Source organism: Anoplophora glabripennis, unplaced genomic scaffold (assembly GCF_000390285.2).
Source record: "Anoplophora glabripennis isolate ALB-LARVAE unplaced genomic scaffold, Agla_2.0 scaffold427, whole genome shotgun sequence".
Classification (NCBI taxonomy): Eukaryota; Metazoa; Arthropoda; class Insecta; order Coleoptera; family Cerambycidae; genus Anoplophora; species Anoplophora glabripennis.
The window spans coordinates 312,868-338,936 of NW_019416532.1; the positions used below are offsets into that span (position 1 = coordinate 312,868).

At 34.7% G+C, this 26,069-nt stretch overlaps 1 protein-coding gene across 1 annotated transcript in view; it reads right to left on the bottom strand.

Annotated features, from left to right (window-relative positions):
- LOC108909329 (aromatic-L-amino-acid decarboxylase-like) overlaps positions 1-8,048 on the bottom strand; it is a 17,786-nt gene extending 9,738 nt beyond the window's left edge. Inside the window, exon 1 of the mRNA XM_018713642.1 lies at positions 7,722-8,048. Within this exon, the coding sequence (XP_018569158.1) occupies positions 7,722-7,801 (80 nt within the window). The 5' untranslated portion in view covers positions 7,802-8,048. The remainder of the gene's footprint in view (positions 1-7,721) is intronic.
- Between the last annotated feature and the right edge of the window lie 18,021 nt (positions 8,049-26,069).

Consider the following 26,069-nt stretch of genomic DNA (forward strand, 5'->3'; position numbering starts at 1 on the left):
ACCACTAATTCAAGTACTTTTTCAATTGATGGCAATGTATTAACCGGTCGAAATTCATTAGCTTTAGTTGTATTAACAATTTTTTGTATTGGAATGATTGTAGAGACTTTCAGTAACTTCGGGATCCTCCCAGTATGCAGCGACGTATTTATAAAGTTAAGTATAACATGGCCAATTGCTTTAAATATTTCCTTTAACATTTTGGGGTTCATCACATCATGCACAGAGTATCTATTATCCAAGTTATTTATAATCTTACTTAATTCTGACATAGTTACTGTCCTAAATTCATCAAACGCTGGATACAAATTATAATTATATAAACCATACCCGTTTCCATTATTGGCGATAATACTATTTGTAATATCTCCAATACTATCAACAAAATAACCATTAAAATTTTCTGCAATCTCTACATCATTTTTTAGTACCCTAATTTCTAATCCCTCACCAAATGAAATATTACTATTCATATTTTGACTATTTACATTAACTAAATTTTTCAAAGTTTTCCACATTTCCCTTGTATCATTTTTAAACATATCAATTTTGTTGAAATAATATTGTTCTTTTTTGCGCTTCAGAAGATTGACAACACTATTTCTATACACCTTAAAGATTTCCCATTTATATTGTTTTTCATTATCCGAACAGTTTTTAAATGATTGGTAAGCTCTATCACGGTCCTTAATTTTATCAAAAACCTCATTATCAAACCAAAGTATTTTAGTTTTATATTTACAAGTTTGTATAAGAGCAATAGGCAAAGGAGTTTTGCCTATTGACATGGACGTTCAAAACAAACGTAGCCTCGTCAGAAAAAATTACGTTTTTTACGAAATTATAATCATTATTGCATAGCTCTCGCATTTGCTCGCAGAATTGATTTCGCCGATCAAAGTCGTCTTCAGATAACTCATGAACAAGGCATACCTTATAAGGATGATACTTTGTTTTTTTCATAATTTTGTGAACTGTGGACGCTGCCATATTGAAATCAGAAGCCAATTGGTTAAGTGTTGAGTGATGATTTTCTTGTATTACCAACAAAACATTAAGCTCATCATCTACTGATTTTGACTGTCGACCAGATTTAGGAAGATCACGAACATGTCCAAAGTTACGGTATTTAGACTTGATATTGCTTACCATGCTTTGGCTAATGGGATGTCGATCGGGATGAGTTTCATTGATCAAATCAACTACTTCTTTTTAGGTGCGCATCCTGTCTCCAAATCCGATCATGCAAAGAATATCAATTCGTTCTCGTTCAGTTAATTTAACCATTTTTTTTATAAAATGACAAAGTTACTACTCAATAAACACTTCAAACGCACTGCTTTTGCCAAACAAAAGATAAGAACTAAAGAAATAACTCAAAAAACTAGAAAAACTATTTAATAAAGTACGATTTCAAGTTTTTATCCGATAGCAATAAAAAACATTCTCGGTCGCTAAGGCTACTGTCAGGCAACCATGATTTTTGACGAAGCGTATGTAGAATGACACGCTCTTTCAAATGGCATGGTCAAAATTGGGGGTTGCTATTTAAAAAAATTGTCGATGACGTCATATCTCGAACAACGATGACGTCACAAATATGGGTCGTATGTCAAAAAGTGCCTTTTTTAAAAACAAAATCGACGTGCCAGACGATTTTTTCGAAAACTTCTCAATTTATAAAATAATGAATTTATTCGTTACTTTTCCAAAGCACTGTATTTAAAGTAATGTAAAAATGGAAAAGTGTTTTCAGAAATTATTTAAAAATGGTATGTACTTGCATTCATGAAAAAATGGTATGCATGTTTGAATTTGATTAAATTATTAATAATCAACTATAATCTATAGACAAGGCTATGTGAATATCTCTATAAATTATTGCAAAATAAATAAATATCCTCATATAAATAACAATACTGATTATTTTGTTTCTTTTCCAACGAGGACATAATGTTTTTCTTTCTTTTTATATTTTGAATTAGGAGCTTTGTACAATTTTTCCTTATTTTATTGGGAAATTCAGTTCCTATTAGTTTCTAACAACACGAAATCGCAGGGATATTTTCCTCGAGAGATTTTTTTTTAATTTCCATTGCGAAACATTGTGGCGAAGTTTAATTTTAAATTTGAGCAACATCACTAAAAACCTTTTAAAATTTTATAGAATCTTAAAAAGTATATTTGTTAGTTAATATTTTATGAGCGGTTTTTAATATAATTTTCAAAAAACTTGTTAGACCAAATTCAATCTAAATATGATATTTTCGCGATGCGAACGTCCTGTTGAAGAAAAACTGTTGAAATGAGAGAATAGAATACAAAAACATAAAGTTATGTAAGAAACAATCAACCTGGGGATTTACCATAGCCTTGTCTTTGAACTGGCCGATATTAAGTTTTTCTTCTAGGTTATTTAGTTCACTTTGCTCGTTTTGAAATAACGTTCTATATTTTAACATTCAAAGCAATTAAAAGTTGTAAACAAACCCCAGACTTTCAGAACATAAAAAGAAACCCATGCAAATTGGCATTCTTTATGTTTGTAACCACTGAATTGTAGAACTTTCAAAATTTTTTACACTGGCAGACACAGATTTGCACTCGAATAAATTTTAAATTCTACCAATAATAATTTAATATCGCTCACTTTTCTCAAAACGTAAATATAACCGTTGTTATAACTTCTTGAATCATAATTAAACAGAGTGGTATATTTTAAAGGCAGATGCTACAAAAAATAACATATTGGAAACATCGGATTTATTATTGGGGACGTACTTTCTTTAAAAAAAATTACTACACTTTTTATATAACCGAAAATGGATATTTATGGAGATACAGTTTCATTCATTATTCAAATCCTACTTGCTGCGTAAGGGGTAGTTTCAGGGGATGATTGTCATTGTTGTTCTTTACATTATTAAAGAGAAAAAAGATACAGTTCGTAAGATATTTATTGAGATAAAATTTCAAGAAGACCCCTGCGTTACTTTCTTGAAATTAACTGCATTCGACACGCGAGGTAGAAAGACATTGGCGGCGGGGCGTTTGCAGTAGCAGCTTGCAATGCATACTATGTTCTGCAGTTACGAAAACTTGCAAGTGTTCTTGCAATTCTATCTCAAATCTCAACAAATATGGTACGGACTATATACGAAATAAACGGAAGAACATTTTATTCAATCAATGCTTGACTTAACATTATGAGTTTCCTTATATCAATATTATCAAATCGATAAAATAAAAAATCTGTCCTATTGATTGTATTTAATTGAAAATTAAAAAATTTGTATTGAAGGAAATTTTGTAAGCATTTGAAAAATAATCACACGTCATTATTTCTATGTTTCAATATTTTTATTAAACAAATTACTGACTATCGAAAAGCTATTAAAGTGTTTTAGATGTTTCTTCAAATAGTATAAGTACGTATTATTTTATAGTCGTTTTATTGTTATAGAGAAAAAAAAACATCTTAGTTCAAGGTCTTTTATTTGCTAATAGTATTAAATAGCTTTCAACACAATTTTTAAAAAAACGTGTTTTTAATATAGGAATATAGACAGCATACCAAAAAAGTTTTTTCAATGTTTTTGATAGTTTTTAATTTTTTTCCTAAAATAAACTCCTTTTTAATGCTTCCAACTACTTCGAAACCATTTATTTTATAGTGTACTAACTTATGAAATTGTTAAAAAGAATTAATTTAATGGTTCAATCAAAAGTAAGATGAACCTAAAAAAATTGAACGAAGGTTATGTGTAAGCTTAATATGTAATATTTATAAGAAAACAACATTTAGATGCTTGTCTCTATGTCACATTTAAAAACATTAGGGAACAATTCTCTTAGTTTAGGCAAAATACAACTAATTATACACAAAAACTAGCTTGACACAAATTCAATAGACTGCTTGCCGGTATCTTGATACACAAACAAGAAGAATGATATCCAATATAGCTAATTTCTGATGACGTATCACTTAAGGAGGAAAATTTAAACTAACAAACTGAGTATTAATGACTTTTCTTATTGTTATATTAAAGAAAATCAGATTTGAATTGAAAATAATCATTACTTTATAAAGATACAACGAAATAAAACAAAATTAAAGATTATATATTTTATTTCTGCAAATATGTGACGTACAAAACTTTCAGAATGTGGAAAATTTTTGCAATGTATCAAAATAATTTTAAAATTTGAAAAAAAACTTGGGAAGTAAAACCCCTTGCGTAACACGTTGTGCAAATTAATATCCTGATGCCCTAAGTTTAAAATATTACAAGAACTCGAAAGTTTTCTAATCGAAATCTTATATCAAAAGACATGATATTTACATCTTTTATATTAATTTTCAGGACAAAAAATAGAAGTATACGAAAACGTATCTTTGATTTTTGATTTAGGATTGTTCTGTATATGAGCATAATGGTATAAAAAAAAGCTTATACAGGTTCGGAAAGTCCCCATAGTACATCGGCAGTTACGTGAGAGCGATAAAGTAAGTCATAGAAATCCGTGCGATAGACAAGGATGGTTACATTGAAGACGTTTCATAATCTAAATAGTCACTCCCACTTCTAACCCGAAACGGGCGGTAACTATTCAAATTATGAAACGGCTTCACTATAGCCATACTTGTCCATCGCACGGATTTCTTTACTTTACTTTGTCGCGCTCATGTAAAGGCAGATGGACTATGTGGATTTTCCAGGCCTGTATACATATACATATATTTTTCAAGACAATTAAAACAGAAAAATAACGACGAAAGGGAAATGGTAGTGATATCATCACATAACATTGCCTTTTTTACTTTTCTATGTAGGAAAAAACCAAAGTTTTAAGAAACTTTTTTACGATTTCAAAGAAATACATTTTAAACAATTGACTGTTGCATTCTGAAGATTGAATGAAACTTTTATTTTTTTTTAAATAGTACATACATCCTATATATATTGATATTTTTATTCTTCTCTTTTTTCTAATTACAATGATGTATATACTGAAATAAACGAAAATATGCGACATTTATACAAGGGGGCCCTAAAAGGATTTTACAAAAAATAATTCGAATTTATCTACGATTTCGTTGTATCTTCTAGAAGGCGACACAAGCAACCATTAAGACACATTTAAACAGCCAACATTTTTTTGCGCCACGGTGTATTCTATTATTACTTTGGGTTGGAAAAATCTTTCTCCCAATATCTCTGCTTGAAAAGGGTATATCATGCTAATATCTCTAAAGTCAACCGTTTTCAACTAAAAGGCATTTAAATTTGTAAATGCGCAACAAAGTTGTTTTCAAATATATCTTTTAAGAAAGATCAATAATAATTAGCTACTTTTTAGATTTTTAGGTCTTTAGATTGGTTGCGTTGTTTATAGATTGCGTTAAATTGACTAGACTGTTTTTAGAAAGTATGTTTTTTACTCTGTCAAGTATGTTTGCAGTAAAATTGTTAAATAAACGAAATTTAAAATTGTAATTGAACTGTTTTCTTTTGAGACATATTTCTCGCTAATATACACATTTTTCATGCATTTATAAACTGAAATGCCTTTTTGTTGAAAACGGTTTAGAGATATTAGCATGGTATATTTTTTTTATCCAGAAAAGTTGGGGCAAAAGATTTTACCATCCCAAAGTGGCACAAAAATGTTTTGACAGTTTAAATGCGAAAATTTATTTTTTCAACTTTGACACCTTGTAACTCCATTATCAATTTTTAGACTAAGGCAAGTATAGTCAAATCGACTTATGTTGAGTCGCACTGTATCTGGTGGAGCGTTGTAAAAATCTTTTAGGGACACCCTGCATATCACTGTAATAAAAAAAATGATTCTAATAAGCGACAAGTTTGCTTTATACTTTCGAAATGCAACAGGCAATTATTTTTTTATATGTATATTTCTTTGAAATTGCAAGTTTTTCTGGACCCTGTACATTCGAGCATTACATAGTTATAAAAAGAATAATTGAAAAAAATATAAAAAACTCATATAAACGAACAACCTCTAGTTAATTGGCAGGTCCAATGTCACAACCGCATACACGGAATCATCAATATTACAAATACAGCATTTTCACGTTATTCAATAAAAGTTACTAATTTTCAGAAATTGGTGACAGAACAACGTTAAAAACGCCTGAATCGCATAGGGGCTTTGTTCTAAGAGAAATTCCCTTGTAGTTGTAAAATTTGGGATATCTGAGAATGCCCGTGGCAAAGTTTTGGAAATAGTCAACATTATAGAGAAATGCTTACAGAAATTATTACCTGGACAAAAAAAATATGACCGTATAGAAAATTAAATTTTAAAATGAGTTTCTTGTTCTTTAAACTCGATCCAATATGGCGAACTTGGTTAAAAAAAATCGCAAAGATGAAAAAAACGGTTTTTCTAAAATAACTAAAAAAATATAGCACGGATTGAAAAATTTTAAATGAGAAAGTTGTAGGTTTTAAAAAGATCTATCGACTGATTTTTTGAAAGTATCGATTGCTTTGTTACTTTTCGAGATATATCGAAAAAACCGTTAAAAATCTTCTCTTTTCTCTTCTTCTATAACTCGTTTACATTTACGTGCCCATATTTGCTATTTACTGCAAGCATAGCCCGCGGCAAGCCAAAAAAGTACATTTTTGAAAAATTTAAAAATATTAATTATTTTTCGAGATATATCGATTTTTTGAAAAAAAGGCGCTCTCGAAAATTGGCTAGATCTTCTCAGCGGATAGCCCTACAGTAACGATTTTCGGTTTATTTTCTTCGTAAAGAGTTATATTATCATGCTGTTAAAAAATGTTGACGATTTTATTAATTTTAAGGATCAAAAAATGACTGAAAAAGTTGCACTTTTTTTGGGTATGTTTTTTTCAAATAACTATTTCAATTTTTATTATTTTTTTGTACTTAATCTGGGGTAGCTAAACACGAATATTATAGCATTTTCGCCTTAGAAGCAAAATAGACCCGTAAATGTTTAGTTTTCTTTCTTTAAAAGTCATTTTCATAAAATAAAAATTGAAATAGTAATTTGAAAAAAACATACCCAAAAAAGTGCAACTTATTCAAAGTCATTTTTTGATCCTTAAAATTAATAAAATCGTCAACATTTTTTAACAGCATGATAATATAACTCTTTACGAAGAAAATAAACCGAAAATCGTTACTGTAGGGCTATCCGCTGAGAAGATCTAGCCAATTTTCGAGAGCGCCTTTTTTTCAAAAAATCGATATATCTCGAAAAATAATTAATATTTTTAAATTTTTCAAAAATGTACTTTTTTGGCTTGCCGCGGGCTATGCTTGCAGTAAATAGCAAATATGGGCACGTAAATGTAAACGAGTTATAGAAGAAGAGAAAAGAGAAGATTTTTAACGGTTTTTTCGATATATCTCGAAAAGTAACAAAGCAATCGATACTTTCAAAAAATCAGTCGATAGATCTTTTTAAAACCTACAACTTTCTCATTTAAAATTTTTCAATCCGTGCTATATTTTTTTAGTTATTTTAGAAAAACCGTTTTTTTCAACTTTGCGATTTTTTTTAACCATGTTCGCCATATTGGATCGAGTTTAAAGAACAAGAAACTCAATTTAAAATTTAATTTTCTATACGGTCATATTTTTTTTGTCCAGGTAATAATTTCTGCAAATTTAACATTAATCCGTGACAGAATGCTTGGACTAAAAAGAGCCCTTACCTGTCTCGGATGGTCTGGAAGTAGTCCGCGATATAATCCACGGCGGCCTTGCCGAACTCCCTGAATTCCTGAATGTCCATGTTCGAGATAAATCACTTTCTCCGCCGGATGGGAACTGAATCAAAACCTCGTCCACTTTCACTCTCACTCGGACTCGGTGAAGATGCCTCTCGCCCACTACGGCGAGCCAGAGGAGGGTTCTACGGAACGCAGAATAAAACGCAGACCGTGTGCGGCCTCCTTTTTATACCGGACCGTCCGTTTCGAGATAATTGCGCCCTTTCAGCAGACTTTTCCGTGCGTGGCGTCTCGCGCTGTGCCGGCAAACGGCCAAGGGATGGTATTTATACGTCCGTGTCGTTGTGTGGACATTCAAAACGGTCTTTCTGTCACGCTGGCTGGACAAAATAAATGAGAGGTGCCCAAAGAGTATCCTTGGCGCGCGACAAAAACCTCTGACGCGCAGCCTTGGAGATTGGAAGGTTCCGCGGCAAATTTTGGCTGCGCTCAGGTGGAACAATCGTTGTCCGATAAAAAAATGTATGTATGTGTAACAGAGTCGCTGGTTTTTGTGCCGGCACGATTCCTGGTACCGGACCCGCCTTCCGAGAAACAACGGGAAAGGACACGCACCGGCAGGATGTGAAAAAATGCGGCTTAATGCGACTGAGACAATTACTTACCTTGAAGGATCTACGTATCATTTCGCGTTTTTAAGCAACGCGTTCTCGATGCCACCAATTGTTTCTTATGACCGAACGTTTTTTTTTTCTTTTGCAAACAACAGTTCCAGTACAAATAAAAAAATATCCTCATGTTGCCAGACGTTACTAATGGTCAAAAATTGTTTAAACAATTTTTTTTAAACAAATTCGTAATTTTCGATTTTTTTGCTCGAACTAAATGTTTGGCTTTTTAGGGTATCCTGAACAAAAGAGTACATATTCAACTTTTCTCTAAAATCTACCGTTTTCGAGATATTAACGATTTTTTATTCGAAAAAACGCGATTTTAACCATTTTCAACGTCAATATAAATACTATATTAAAAACTTCAATTTTTTGTGTTGCCAAAATTCTTAAATAATCTTTGAACATCCCTTAACAAAAATCCAAAGAGTTACGCCGGCATATATTATTCTGTTGACGTGTTTTTTTATTGTTAATAAGGCGCGCGCGCCGTGTTTCTCGGCTGCTCTTGAACGCCTCCGTATACTGCGTCTCTCTCGCACTCACTCGAAGTATATACAGGGTAGGAAAGCACCGATGGTCTATCTGAAGTTACGTGAGAGCGATAAAGTTAATAAGATCCACTTCTTATTTGTGGAAGGGCGAAATGGGCGTTGACTATTAGACGCCTTCATTATAGCCATCCTTGTCTATCACATGGCTTACTTTATCGCTCTCACGTAACTTCTGATAGACCATCGGTACTTTCCTACACTGTACTCTATGCCTACAACTACATTATAACGAGCGTTCAAATAAAAAAGTGGTCGAAGTTGGTTCTGACACATTGGACGTAGGGAGTAGCTTATAGCGACCAACTTAACCTCATTTCTCAACGAGCTGTATAGCAGCTGTCAGTTTTAATAACGTTAATGACTATAATAACTTTATTTTAAAGAATAATCGTGATAACAATAACAAACAATTAAAGGAGCTGCGGAAAGTGTCCCCCTCCTTGTTATAACAATAAATTAAAGCAGCTGCTGAAAGTGTCCCCCTCCTTGTTCCAAGCACTTTTCACACCTGTTCCTCAAAGAATTAAAGACATTTTCTAAGATGCTCGGGGTATTGTTAATTTCACGAATCTTGTCTATAAGTCGAGCCTGCAGATGGTTTAAATCAGGAATAGGCAGTTCAAAAATAGTGTTTTTAAGGTAAGGCCACAAAAAGAAATCACACGGCGTAATATCACATGACCTCGGTGGAAATTCATGTTCAGCATTGAGACTTATTAGTCGATTTTGGAAAACTTCCCTCAACATATTCATCGTCTCGCCTGCCGTATGTGCCCTTGCGCCATCTTGTTGAAAGTAAAAGTTTGTAATTTCGTTTTCTTCCAGCTGGTTAACAAAAGGAGCGATAATTTCTTCTCTATACCTTTGCGCAGTAAGAGTACCATTAAAAAAAATAGGTCCATAAATCCTCCTTCGATTGAGAGCACACCAAACTCCAATTTTTTGAGCGTGTAGAGGGCCCTCGACAAAAAAGTTATCTGGTTTTTCAGAAGACCACATTCTCATATTCTGTGAGTTTACGTAACCACTTAAATGAAACCAGGCTTCATCAGAAAAAAAGGTGATATTATGAAGTTCACCGTAGTTGTTTAAAAACCATTCACAAAATACAGCCCGTCGCGGAAAATCAACTTCATGAAGTTCTTGCTGACAAGTTAAACGATAGGAGAACAAACGCAAATCTTTTTTTAACACTGTGTGGCAGGTACCGACTGATACTCCCACCATTTGTGATAAAACACGTACAGAAGTTCTTGGCGCATTTTCCATTATTTGTTGGACATTTTCTTTTAATTCTTCAGTCCGCTTTTTAGGTCGGCCGCTTCCTTCTTTTCTTGTTACACTGCCCGTTTCACGAAAAACATTAACACAACGCTGAACTGCACTTTGAAAAATTTTGTACTCAACAACGCCGGGAAATTGATTTTGAAATTCTATGAAACATTCCTCAATAGAATACTTCCATATTCCATCAATCTTGCGTCCATTTCTAAAGTAGGACTCTATGATAAACACTTTTTGTTCTTGAGAAAACACCATTTTAAACGCTTTTTAAAACGAAAATATTCAAATTGATAGCGGCGATATAGCGCTTTGACAGATGACGTTTAAGTTCATTTGCTATACGCTACGCCCTACGTCCAAATTTTCAGAACCAACTTGACCACGTTTTTATTTGAACGCTCGTTATAACTTATAAATAACTGAAGTACGTAGTTTTTCAATGATTTTCCAAACATGTACCTGACATTATTATTGTTTAGTTTTTCTTTACCAATAAGTTTTTGTAATTAATATCCTAACTAGGTAAATTATCAAATTGTTTTTGATGACAATGATTAAAAAATTTAAGTTAATTGATTTAATCGAGTATGTGCTATATTCCAATAAAATATATAACATTTAATTTAAAGTAGCAATAGTTTGGTTTTGAATAACTCGCTTTCTTATTAACATTATTTATTAAATAGTTCATTAATATTAAGTTTATTATTATCAAAAAACAACAAACCTACCGGTCAATATTGAACGGTACAAGCAGATCCTTAGTTGCAGGCGTAGAGTATACAGGTTCGGAAAGTCCCTATGGTTCATCGATCATTACGTGAGAGCGATAAAGTAAGTCATAGAAATCCGTGCGATAGAGAAAGATGGCTATAATGAAGGCGTCTCATAGTCACCGCCCGTTTCGCCCTTCCACAAATAAGATCCACTTCCACTAGTAATTCAGCGACCGGTGGTCATCTTTGTTTTCGTCGTTTGCCTTTTCTGTAACAGATGTCACTACTTAAACAATTACGACTTCGGTATTCCGATAAGTTAATACAATCCGTTAACAGAAGGCAACACAACGCGTAACAAAGAAAACTTCCTACAGTAGCTAGTAGATACCTCTGTTTGTAAATCTAGTGACCTTGTTTCCCCTACAGAGAAGTTATTCAAATAGAGTATAGTGCTCAGCTGCATTTAAAGTTCATTTAGTTGTTATTTAAGTATACTTTTTAAAATGACTTAAAAATACCAAGAAATAAAGCAAAATTCCCTATTTCCTCAATTCCAAAAAAATCTCACCTCAGAGAAATTGTGCTGTTGGTTTATGCTAAAATGACAGTGGTACATCACTGAGTAGTACTACTTTTTTATGGTAAATCTTCACATTGGTAGGAACACAATTACTTTCTTGTATTTTTACCAAATTCAGATAGAACTGTTTATTAAATAATTGATAATAAACAACGTACCATAGCAACCAGTAGATATAACAAAACCTACCACGTTTCATTGAGTACTAGTAAGAAATATCAAGTCGTGCGAATACTTTTTTATTAAATTCCAATAATTCTGACTCCACAAATATGATTGTGATGTGATTATGGATAAAATGTTGTATTGCATTCGTGTTTTTATTGGATTTTATCCACTTGAGAATATTAATTCTTACGTGGGTAAAATGATACTTAAAACACTTATACAATAAATAACTATTAAATACAAATGTATGTATACACATTGCAGCAACAAATATTTTGTTGGTCGTACAAGTAATTTTTTTACTTTTCTTACAAATTTGGAAAAATGAAAAAAAAAAAGTGGTTTAGCGCTATGAACACAACATTAAAAGAAAATTCTACTACAAGAATGTATTTGTGCGGTGAACATTTTTCTCAAAAAAAATTTTCAAATTCAAACTTCACTAGGCTAATTAAATTTGGTGTCCCCGATATATTTAAGTCTAATTTAAGAACTATAAATCAATCCGAAAATGAAGCGTTAATTAATATTAATTTATTAGAACACAGTAACGGAAGTGTAAATAATATTTTTCTACCATCAAATTCAACGGAAAATTTAACACCAAATAATAATTCTTCACAAGAGAAAAATAATAATTGCTTACCAAAAAAGTCCACTAAAAGTTTTACAAATGTTTTAATAAAAGTTAAAAACTTGAATCCAAATAAAAAATATTTAACACTAATCCCAAGAAAAAAGGTTTTATACCACTCATACATACAAAAATTAATGCAATTAAAAAATATTAAAAAAAATTGAAATAAATTTAACTTATGATATTGAAACATATTGTAATTTTACTTTTTTCATTGTGGTCAACACTTTGAAAAAGTAGTAGTAAGGCGACTTTTGCTGTATTTGATGCGTTTAGAAACATAGAGTTCATAGTTTGGTAAAACTCGGGAGGCTGTACCTTTCCTGGCCCTCAGCCAGAGTTTGACGGGATTTTTATAGATATATAGATACAGGGTGTCCCAGAATAACGTGTACAATGGAAAGCCACAAATTCGTGGACTCAAAATAGGCAGATTTAGGCTAATTCACCTATACGCGAAATTGCTTCGTTTGTCCACTAGATGGCCTCAAAGTTCGTGAAAATTTTTTGAATTTTGTATATAACTCGAATATGTATTGATCGATTTTGATTATTTTTTTTATTTGAGAGGTGATACCATTTCGAAGCGTTTGGGCCTATTGTAGAATTTTGATTAAATGAGCGGTTTGAGTACAAAAAAATATTTTTTAAATATCTACATTATCTTGCCATCCATATTACAATTCTTAACAAAATGCTAGTGGTCACTGATTTTGTAGGTTGGCTGTAATTTCAGTTTGATCTTGTTTGGGATAGCATTATTATTGGCCCTGACAATTCATCCTGTAGACGTAAGCACCAAAAAAAGCTACAATATATTTGACATTTATTGGACATTATTAATAACAATTCCATCGACTACTGAGGTTTGATAAAACTCAAAATATACCTCCTGATTTCCTGTTCGTGGCTAGCGACTAGAGTTAGCAATATGTTTTCGGGCCACTGCTTGCTGTTCCAGTGTATCTCCATTCTTTGGGGAAAACTTGAAGTAACATTGTCGATGGTGACACTCTTTGGAATGGTAATTTTTTTACCCATTTTCGTACGAACGTTGTAAGTCACTTGGTGCTGCAGTACTTGTTTGAATGGTACCAAGACATCTCTGTACGTGTTGTACAAATATTCGTTCAACACGTGGAAGCCTTTGGCGCTGTCTGAAACAAATCAGAAAATCAACAGAAAGACTATCTAGAAACTAGCATTGGACTCAGATATACAAATAGAAGAATTGGAATATTGTATTGTATTCATCACTTTTTCGATTTAAAATAGTTTGCAATCTATAATGTGATAGGCTGTTCTTACCCAACAGCGGACTCCAAAATGTACTGTCCTCTTCAGAGCAGTTTCGAAACATGGTTTTCAAACCTTGGAGAAGCTGCTGATTTATAGAAGGCAGGTCGACTACGATGGTGCGGGGACATTTCATGTCCATCCGCTGCAGTGTGCAGGTACATTTTTCCATTGAAAAATGCTTAGGTAGATTGGTAGGTAGATTCACGGCTCTCTTTATCGGAAACGAAATCTTGAAATTGATTTTAATGCAGAAATCTCCCACTTCTCTATTGCTGAAGTAAAAAAAATACGTGTAATCGCCGCAAGCGACAAAACACAACCTCAGGATTATTTGGGCATCACCGTCGCTGTCAAACTTGCATTCTGAGTCCGTGCAGATCTGTCTCGGAAGTCTTTGGGTTACCATAGAGCTGAGCGAAACGAATTCATCCAAGGTTTCTGGAGCGTTCCCATAATCGCCTAAGAAGAAATATAGTTTAGCCTCATAAGCTACTTCAAAGGGAGAAGCAACTTCCAAAGTTTTAGTCACTTGCTTGAAAACCTCCACGTTCAGTGAGTACTCTTCGGTGAACTCGAAGATGTTTGGGATACCCACGAGATTGAAGGCCATAGTTTTAGCGAATTTATACCCAATAGTTTCCCCCGACAAAATCAGAATGGCCGTCTTCTTTAGGATGCTCTTCGCCTTGTAAGACACATTTAAGTTGTTGGTTCCTCTGGGTCCTATAGTTACGATTTCTGCATTAACTGCAAATGCCTCCGTATCGTTCAGGAAGAAAAGCGGCGTGTAGGCGATAGTCGCCGCTCCGTGGTTCTTCAGGGCCAGCTTGTTGACAGCCACGTCTCCCAGAGACGCGTTAAACGTTATGGTTTCGGTGGGATAGAAGTTTGGGAGGACTTCGTATAGATAGCTGACTAAAATCTCCATTTCTGTTACGCTGGGTTTGGCGATTCTGATTGGTCGCAATTCGTAGGAAAGCCTCAATCTCTTCCAGGTCTCGTAGATGATGCACGCGTTGTGGTATATGTCCTCCTCGTTCTGGTAGAGAGGAAAGAAGTTATCGAAACACTGGAGCATGTAAGGGCAATATGCCACCATCAAGGTTGCAAACGGTAGACTGTCCGCTAGATCTTTCTCGAAAGATCGAATTTTCCTGTCTGCCAGCTTCGCGTTCGTTTTTTCATCCCACAAAACGGTTCTCTGGTTATCGAAGTGGAACTGCAACCATATCATCAGCTTCTTTTCACTGTCGTTGACGTCTTCACTGAACTCGCTGTCCTTCGCTGCAAAATATCCCGTCAGCTCCTCTTCGTAAACTATTTGTTTGGAAGTCTTTAGCGTTTGGCTTTCGAAGGGAGCCGTGGCTCTGTTATAGAGGAACACTCTGTATATTCTTAGGATCAGGTCGAACCACACCTGTTTGGTGAAGGATAAAAATTCCGACGGAGAGAATATTCTTTCGCCCAAAGGATCCTCAGTAGCTGTGTGTTCTTTGTAAATGGTATATTCCTGATAGGGCAGCAGATATTCCGGTTTCAGTTGAGAAACAAACACCCCTTGAGCTTCCAGGAAATCTATAATGTTTTTGTAGACGGCATATACATAAGTAACCCCTTCAATTCCATCGTAGCATGGCATTGGTGTCCTGTAAATTAAAAAAGACGTGCAACTATCTTTAACAGCCTAAGGAAATGATTTTTAATATACGTAAAATTCTTCCTTTATGCTTCCAATGTTAAAACAGAAGGCTTATCCTCAACAGCAAGCAAGCAACATGATTCTAAGAGCGTATTATATTAGAAGGTTCCAAATATACAGGGTGTGGCGTGTATAATCTATAAAAATTAAACTACAGTTTTCTGATGATATTTGTAATAGAAAAGTCTTATACGAAAAAGTTATATATTCGCGTTTTTTTTTGTAAATTAAAGTTCATTTATTCAACGAAAATGATGGCCGACCCTGTGTTATTCATTAAAAACGTTGGAAATGTTTTTATGCGACACGAGATGCAACCTTATAATTTAAGTCGGTATAATCTAATACTAGTAATACTAAAAGAAGGTTAGGTTACATTGTCAAAAAATTTGTGCAATCAACTGATTTTGTATTTGTATTGAATTCATTATTTACTTAATTATTAAATATTAAGCATCGTCTATCGACCCATCAGTGTTAAAATAGTGACAGTGTAATTTTTATAAAGAAGTAAAAAATAAGAATACCGTGCGGATTGCATTAAAAACGAGATTCTTATTTCTTACTTTGCTTAATTTTTTAGTTTGTGCACAAACTAGTTTTACAATGAACATAGAAAACAATGCATTTACTATTTCCGAAAGTGTCGATATGGTGTTAGTGTATGGTGCAGCCGGAGAAAATGCGCTCACGGTGACTAGGTTGTACCGGGAATGATGGCCACAACGTCACCCCCCATGTTCAAATACAATCCTACAATGCGTTCAGCGGCTGCCAGTTATAGGACGTGGTCAGCAAGTGAACCTTAATGTTGAAGATGCAGTGTTGGAAAATCTTGACGAAGACCCCACAATTAGTACTCGACGACTCGCACACCAAGTAGGAACCTCATCTCGTACCGCAAATCGCATCTTAAGGCACCAGCTGTTGCACCCCTATCATCTGCAACCAGTTCAATAGATTTTACCCTCGGATTATAATCAACGAATGCGTTTTTGCAGATAGTTTTTATGTGCCAATAGACTATCCTACTTATGTTTGTGTAACAGATGAGGCGATATTTACCCGTGATGAAGTGCATTTCGATAATATGCACATATGAGCCGATGAAAAGCCTCACGCGATTAGGGAAACTCATTTTCAACATTAATTGGTTCTCGGTAAATGTTTGGGCTGGCATAATAGGCAATGTACTTGTGGGTTCCTATTTCTTTGAAGGACGACTAAATGGACCACGATATGCTAACTTTTTGGAGAAATGGTTGCCTGAATTATTGGACGATGTGGCATTACAAGTTCGGACACGCATGTTTTATTTTCAAGATGAGGCTCCTCCACACAGTACTCGAGAAGTAACGACACTTTGAATGAAATGTTTCCTCAACGATGGATTGGACGCTTTGGTCCTGTGCCGTGGCCACCTCGGTCACCCGATCTAACTCCAATGGACTTTTATCTTTGAAGTCACTTGAAGTCATTGATTTACAATACTCCAATTGCTACGGTTGAAGATTTGCGAAACCGTATACTCGAAGCTGCTGACACAATGAGGGGAATACCTGGACTTTGTGAAAATATTCGCCAAAATTGGGTACGTCGCACAGTGGGGCGAAACGCCACTGTCGCATTCAAATTACTCTACACCCCACCCCACCCCACCCCATAGTTCAACTGTTTCGGGTGATTTTTTTTTCAAAATGTTCGTCTTGAATGTCCCTATCGATCCCTCATTTGGGATTTTTGATTTCGGTCTTCATTTTCTTGAAAATTGTCTCCAAAATTCGATTTTTATGAAAAAAAAAACTGATTTTTGGCGCAAATGTGATCCTACATGGCGCAACTTGATGTTTTTCGAAATTTTTTCAGCTTCATTTTGATAAATACTACAAAACTGTCTACCTGAAAGTCGGGAGAAAAATTTTTCATATTCGCAAAAACGGTCATAATGTTCCAGAAATTTTCGTGGAGAAGCGATTTTTTAATTCGAAATTTCGCAACCTGGGGAAAAATTAAATGAACCAAAAGTTGTTTAGAATCACTCGAGCAATACTCAAAAAAATTTTCCAGAATTTTTGGACACATTTTGGGACATTTCAAAAAATGTCAAAATCCAAAAATTTTGAAATATATCCAAAAATTCTGAAAAGCTTGTCCCATATCTTTTGAACAATACTGAAAGCTTTTCGACCATTTGAACATCCTCTCAAAAATGGCCATTTTCCCATTGAGGGTCTTTATCACTCCATTTACGCCCAATCGATACTGTTTGGACACTCGCAAACTAAAATGGTTTTTTGCGCGGCCAAAAAGGCTCAGAATGTATTCCCATGAATAAAATCGTCCCTTCTCCCATAATCTGGCATCAGTTATGGGATTCAACTCCCCTGAATGGCCAAGGATGGGGTGAATATATCTCAAATATATCTTTTAATTATTTATTTATGCATTCAAAATAATTGACGGAATGAAAATTCCAATTTTACAATACAATATATTCTTGATCTTGAAATGAAAATATTGTGCGTGGATATGTAGCTCGGTCTGGTTTCATCATTTCGTATTATTTTTAGTTTTACTTGTATGTTTAAAAACAGTTGAAAGTTTTGTAGTATTTATCAAAACGAAGATTTTCAGCTGAAAAAAATTTCGAAAAACATCAACTTGCGCCATGTAGGACCACATTTGCGCCGAAAATCAGTTTTTTTTTCATAAAAATCGAATTTTGTAGTCAATTTTCAAAAAAATTAAGACCGAAATCAAAAATCCCAAATGAGGGATCGATAGGGACATTCAAGACGAATATTTTGAAAAAAATTCACCCGAAACTATGTGGGGTGTAGAGTAATTTGAATGCGACAGTGGCGTTTCGTCCCACTGTGCGTCCGCGCTAATGGGGATAAATTTCAACATTTTCTCTAGAAATGGTAAGTTTTATTTCATTTTGTTTCATATTTTGGAATGGAGTTTGTTTAGTGCACGCAGTTGGCAACTACAGATGCTTACGGATGTGGTTTTGTTTGCGAACTCTTGCAATAACAACAATGCATTTAAGATAGTAATTACTACTAATTATTATAATAAGAAAATGTCAGTTTTTTTTCAAATATCTATTTTTCTTAGTTTGTACTTTTGCATTGAAAAATTCCCCAAAAATTGGGAAGTATCTTTCTATCTTTCAACGACGATTTGTTTAGGCGGCTGGTCCACAGCACGTCACTTATCGTACAGCACACGGACAGGACCGTTCAAGAGAAACTATTTTACTCCATAGTTGAACTTTAATTTACGAAAAAAACGCAAAAATAGAACAAATATTTTACAAATATCGTTAACTAGTTTAATTTTTATAGATTATACACGCCACGCCCTGTATAAACTTACCCCTTGTAGAAGTATTTAGTTACGTGGGGCTCCATCAAATTTACCAGGAGCTTCACCAAAGGGAGTACCAAATTAGGTTGTACGACCTTAGTCTTGGATACTGCCATCTTTGAATTCGTAGGCAAATCGATTCTCGGCCGAATATTGACGGGCAGCCTCGCCAAACCGTAAGGAATTTTATAAAAATTCATGTAGAAGAAGCCTTGAGAGAACAGCCAGCGTTCTATGTCCTCCATTATCACTTTAGTGGTTTTAGCGTAGTACGACTTGTCTGTTGTGAGAGGAAAGAATGGAAAAGTGCTTTCAAATTTTCCGTCCTCAGCTATTGCCCTCGTTTTGATAAAGCTTTCATAAGAACAAAAGATGCAATTGTCAGCAGACGCTCTAATAAGCACCTTGCACGAAGCGTCGCAGCTACATGTGAATATTATCGGGGCACAAGTGATACGTTCCTCTTTTGGGTGAAATTTTACCAAGTAATCAGCAACACTACAGTACCTAGCTTCACCAGATTTGCCAGAATCGGTTCTCTTCAGGAATCTGACTGACAAGCTCTCGTGTTGCACGTCTACATCCACGACGCAGTCCCTCTCGTGAAAATCTAACTTCAGAGTGATTTTCTTGTAAACCTTTTCTTTGGTCGTTATAGATTGGAAGTACAGTAGATGTCTGTTGGGGGTGATAACGGGCCTCGAATAAACACCGGTAAGTTTCAAATAGTTGAAGGGGGACGCTTGAGGGTATTCTTCCACGTACAGGGGCAATTCTGTGGTGCAGCTGCCATATTCAGAAGGGTTGTATTCGATTCTGAAAGAGACCGCCTCCTTGGGCTCGATAACGAACTTCCAGGAGTTGTCTGTACATTCGTAATCCGCCTTCTTTTCTAGTTTTATAGAAAAATTATATTTCGGATTTATTAAGGGTATGGTAAAGTGGAACTCCGTCGTAAACACGTTTGTAATAGTGAAACGCTTCCTACATTTAACCCTGCGTTCGTAGTTAAAGACGAGACATAGTGACGAGAAAGTGAACCAGGTGGCGCTCGCGGCGCATCTAATGTTGGTCGCCTTGATGGTCTTTGGAAGGTTGCTCGACCTTTTAACAGACACGTCTCCCGTTCTAAAATAATGCTCGGGCCGCAAACTACGGGGATCAGTCAGCATGAACGGTCCAATAATGTTGTTCATCATGTAAGGGAGATAGAAGGAATAGGCGATGGGCTCGATAGGTTTAAATTCCAAAATCATATCTTTAACTTCGTCCGGTTTCAAGGTGATGCTCTCCTTTAACGGTTTATGTTCCATATCTGTCACTTCAAACTCGGGAATATCATCTAGATGAAAAGTTATCACGTTCTTCGCCAGCGAGGTGTTCTTCATTTTAAAGCTGAGCCTTTGGCAGCACCCCAGAGGCACTTTCTGGATTTGGAAATTGTGAGGCGTTACGTGCACAGTGGGAAACACCACGTTTCCTATTATGCCAACGGTGTAAACGTAATCGTCCTGCATCACGAACGTGATGGGGCAATTGAATGAAACAATGTCCTTGAAAAGGGCTGTTATGGAGAAATCGACGTCGGATTTGGCGTTAATTTTCCCAACGGTAGGGGAGACAGCAATCTCGTCCATAGGATTCGGATTCTCTACAAGGTACATTATTTCTTCATCTGAAAAGTTCCTCAGCACAACACGTTTCACGACCGTTATGTTTAAAGGAATGTTATCGAACACCACCTGGTCTGTACTGAAACCTATAGTGGCCCTGTCGTTCTTACAGATCACAGTTATGATTTGCTTTGTTCCGCTTTGAGAGAGAAGATATATTTCCGTTTTATAGGTGGCTTTGATTTGGGGGATGAACATGATGCTGCACAGCACGTTCTTCCTAGAAGGCACAACTCCACTGTCTGGAATCACGGCAAAGTTCTTATCCTGGATTTCCCAGGCGAACTTGATGTCGCAGTTCACGGGATTGAACAACTCGAAGAAACTTCGGTGCGTCTTCGGGTTTATAATTATCTCCTTCTGATCGCACTTCACTGTAGTCGGGACCACGCTGGCGAAGACTGTTCCGTCGAAGATGTGGTTGTCGTTTATTATGATGTAGACAGGCACGTAGAATTTTCCGTAGCCGTGAGAGAAACAGTCGAAGAAGATGTTTTTGGTGTCGTGGGGTCCGATCACTATCCTGCTCTTCCCCTTGATCACCACGGAGTTGCTCAGAGCCTTAATTGAAACGTGTATGGAAAATTTGTTTCTGTTCTCTATGGAGAAACTGTCGGTGCACATGGTGTACGGAGCTATCTGAAATGAATGCAATTTTCTTTAATCTAATTACATGTTAATACTACTGCAAGTTCATGAATCAAAAATGTTACCCCACCTTGCCCAAATACACGTATTTAGGTTTTATAATCACTTCCATCAGCTTTTCTGGAGGCAGTGCTATGCATCCGTAACGATAATCTGGGCAGGCTACTTTCTGGCTCGTTAAATGAAGTTTCTCCAGGAGCAAATGACTCTTCTCCGTAAGGTCGTAGTCTTGCCGGGTGTAGATCTTCATCGACCATCGTGGTCGGAGCATAGCCAACTTCTTGATGTAATCGTCATAAACCTTATCGTTGTGCTCTTTCTTTTCAATTTCCTCATTAGTTAACGTATATTCGTCTTGATGCGTGACAACTCGAGGCATGTTCGCGAATATGGTGCGACATCTGAAACTCCAAGAATTAATGACACATCAGCGTAATGTAATGAAAGTTTATACGGAGTATCGTTCTTCCAAGGTCTCAAACACTTCGGCATGTCGTTGGGAAACGCTATAAGGTCGGTGTTTTTGTCGTTAAAACATTTGAGGTTCTTATCGACAATCGCCTGGATGGGTTTGTCGACTTTACTGTTAAACCTAACGTTATCGACCAAAAACCCAACTTCATTGGTTACCGCAGGAGTGATACCCATGTTGAACTTGGGTTCCACTTTCAGGTAAATCTTGGTGGCACTGAACCGTACCGGTAAAACGACGGATCCCACCTTGTACTCATGATAGAGGAGGTCGAAAATTATTCTATAGTTCTTTGTACCCTCCTCTGAAGGCGTTATCGAAATAGTGATCTCCAAAGATGCCTCTGAGTTAAGAAACACTTCCGATGGTTTCACTTTAACGCACGGAACATTATTGCTCCTGATAACTATGGGAAGATGCAGGGACTGGTTTTTTATGTTTAATATGCGATCGTAAGTTTCGTTCAGCAGGAGGTAGCTCAGGTTAAAATCTTCCGGTGACAATTTTATGCTTGGTTCCTCCATTTCCCCGTACAGGCAAAGACGGTTGTAGCTGAGGTTGGGAACTTCGATGTCGTCGAATTCTTGGAGGTTGTCTATTGCGAGGTACTCTTCTAAAATGTTAAAAATAAATAATAAGGTTTAAGTACTACCTATGATGAAGAGATCAGCTCTTTACTTACCAACACTAGAAGCCGATGTGAAGGTTTTTACGACTTCATCTCTTTCTGAAAAATATATGCAAAGTAACAGAAATAATAATTTTGCAATCCAGATTTTAAAAAAAAATTTGCAAATTTTCAAAATTTTGCACAGCAAAAACTAAGGCCCTTAGATACTTGAAAATTTAATCACATATAGAAGGGCTCTCAAACTTTCAAACTTTTTTTGAAAAATTCGAATCCGTCAATTAGGAGAGCTCTGGGGCTTGTTTAGATATTGGTCGAATTTTTGTAATTAGAATAACTGTAAATATTCTACCAAATCAAATTTTTTAAAGCAGGTTTTAAAAGTTCTTGGAAAGACGCTTCTTTTCAAAAAACAGATCGATTGGTCAATTAGTTACGTAGTTATAGCCGATCAAAGTTAACCGTCATTTACACTAAATGTACTGGGATATCCGGGCTAATTTTTTGAAAAATACCTTTGGTATTCCCAGTACTTACCAGGTCTAAAATTACAATACTTTTCTTCATTGGCAACCTACGTTAAAACGTGTTTAAAGTTATTTATGCGAGAAATTCAAGAAAATCGTACGGGTGGTTTCAAATGCCTATCGTTATTGGTCTTTCAACAGTCCGATAGTTATTTATCTTTAAACTCCCTTTACTTGTCAACTTTATTTTTCTATTGTATCAAAGGTAAGTTCATAAACTTATATACTGTTTTTCAAAAATCAAAAACAAATTTATTTTTAAATATTCTGAAATTGTTTAAACAACAATTATTTTCAAAATATAACGAAAATTAGTAATATAATGAGTTAATTTCTCATTTGCTGATATTTTAAACAATAAATAATATTTGAATTATACTTAAATCTCAAAAGAAATTATGATTAAATTAATAAATTAATTATAAAAAATCAATAACTTTTAAAACCTACTTTAAAAAATTTGATTTGATTGAATATTCACAAAGTTATTCTAATTGTTTATAAGTACAAAAATTCGACCAATGTTTAAACAAGCGCCAGAGCTCTCCTAATTGAGGGATTCGAAAAAAAGTTTGAAAGCTTGAGAGCCCTTCGATATGTGATTAAATTTTCAAGTATCTAAGGACCTTGGTTTTTGCTGTGCAAAATTTTGAAAATTTGCAATTTTTTCATCAAAATCTGGATTGCAAAATTATTATGCAAAATCTATAGAACCGATTTTGATGAAATTTGGTATGATGATTTTACATGACATGTAGTTTTCTTGAGCCAATTTAAATACCCCAAAAAAAATCCGATTTGTAACTAGTAATGTTTTGTAAAATATTTAATTACAGACATTTTTTTCCTTTTCTATTTTCGCCTAGAATCAACTTGAAAAGATACATAATTAAATAGGAAAAAAAATATGACATTTTTCGAATATTTTTAACATATTATGTCGCCAAAAGTTAAGCCCACGTTTTTTTTATGCGCATAGAAAAATTTTCATTTCTAAAATCTCCGTGGATATACGATTCACCCAAATATGGCTTTTTGAAACAGATACCGTCTGGACTAAAATCACAGAAGATGAAACTGATGAAACTCAGCAGAAATATAAAGGAAAAAATAAAAGAAACATGAGCCATGTAAAAACTGCATCATATGTTGTTACAGGATTTTAAATAGATACAATCTATTGACAAACGTATTTCTCTTTGTATCAGTAGCATATAAATACGTATTATCTCTATCGTTTACACAAGTAGCTTGTGAGAGATCGTTTAGCACTTTGAAGTTTTTAAAAAATGGTTTGAGAAGTTCGCTGACTCAGGAAAAACTAGAGACTTTTATGTTAATAGCATTAAATGTAGACATTTTAAATAATTTGTCATTAGATGATATAATTAAGGAATTAGTTTTAAAAAGTACACTTATAAAAAATCTCCTTTTATGTTAAATTGGAATTTTTTTATTATACTTAGCTCTACAACACAATATTTTCGATTAATACAAAATATATATTTTAATGATTATTTATTTATTAGAAATAATAATGCTTTAACTTCTTGCAACCTTCCAACTACTACTTATCCATTTTAAAAAATCTAAATTATTTTAAGATTTTAATTTTTATCTACAAACAAATTGTGAGATTAATTATTTTTAAAACAATATCAAATTATCTATGGCTAATTTTTTTCAAATATTTCAAATAAATCATTCACGAAGAGCCTATTTAAAATAAAATAAATTCTGAAACTTTCAAAAAACGGGCCGCTTGATGAATTTTTCCCGGGCCTGTTCATCTAGCCAGTCCGCCTCTGGTTATGATCCTTTGAATGAATGTTTCATCGTTATTGGATTGTTCAAGGAGTTACCAACAAACGTCCACACGATTTTCTTTCTGTTGTTCGGTCATCAAACGAGAAACAAATTTTGCTGCATAATTTCATGGCATGACTCAATTGAGATGCTAACCTGTTCTGCAATTTCTCTGACAGGCAATCGGCGATTTGTATCGTCATCAGTTGAAGTTAAAGGCTTTCCTGGTAGAGCATCATCTTCAATTTACTGCGGAACACTTTTAAATCGTGAAAGTCATTCGTAACATTATGTACGACCGTAAGCTCGTTTCAGAAGTTGAAACGATTTCGTGAAAGTGTTTCTCAGTTTCACACAAAATTTTACGTTGTATCGTTATTCCAGAATATCGCACATTTCAAAAGTTATGCAATACAATGCTACCAACTGTATATAACTATCTCCATTAACGCGTTATTCAAATAGTTCGATTATTTTATGAACAGACCAGATTTGGAGTCGCTATGATTTAACTGTAATATTTTCATGGATAGCGATTTGTGTAAACATAACCAGCCGAGTTATCGATGGAATCAGTGGTACCAAAAATGTTCTACTTCAAAAAAATATTTTTGGTAATCGGTTTTTCTCTCTTTGATTTACTCATCCTTCAAATATCCTCTCCAAAATTGTACATACTTTATATAGTTTCTTCTATCGCCTTTCTTGACGGCACTTTATACTTTAGTACCAAAATAATAGACAATAACTCATTTGCAACATGTGCAACGGGTAGGGTGTTCGTGGAATTAGATTCCATAGGCGTATCATTTTAGAGGGTTCCAAAAATTTGTATGTTGATTTTGGTAAAAGCTAGATTATCCTATGGCTGCAATCGAAGAAATGCTACACTGCTATAATAGCCCCTACAAATTTCATATATTTCAGTTGATGGTAGTTGTACTTTCAACACTGTATCTTTATTATGTTTCAAATTTTTATCTTCTGCTATTATAGTTTGGATTTTCGTTAATATTACAAGTTCGTTCTTAGAATTTAAAACAAAATGCACTTTCACCACAACAACACTTCACACAGGGAATATGCACAAAATCATTTTATCATATTAAGAGGTAGTAAAAATTGTGGTTTGATGAATTTATACTACTCTACTGCCTTATGTTTTGGCAAAAGGGTATAGGTAGATACCTGCAATTACGCCATCCCTGTAATTCACTTCTGCAACCCTGATGAACGCTTGACAATATCGTTGAGAAGTGTTAACCAGTCTCAGTGGCTTAAAACTGAAAAATGTTTAACTAAATTTACTGTTTTCCAGTTTCAGTCAATCATACGTGATGCTCAGCACATAATTTTGCCTAGACAAGAGTCTTCCTTCGAAGCTACTCAAAGAGAAACACTTTAGATCGTCGTTGGTCCTTCTGGCAATCTTTAAGTACTAAAACAAAGGGAGAAGACCCAAAACGTTGATGTTTTTTTCAGATTTTACGCTATACTTGCTTCTAGATCTGGCCCAGTTTCGGCCACCAGACAGAACATCCTGTCCGTCGAGCTATAATTAAATATGATCACGGTTTTTACGCATTCGGCGCC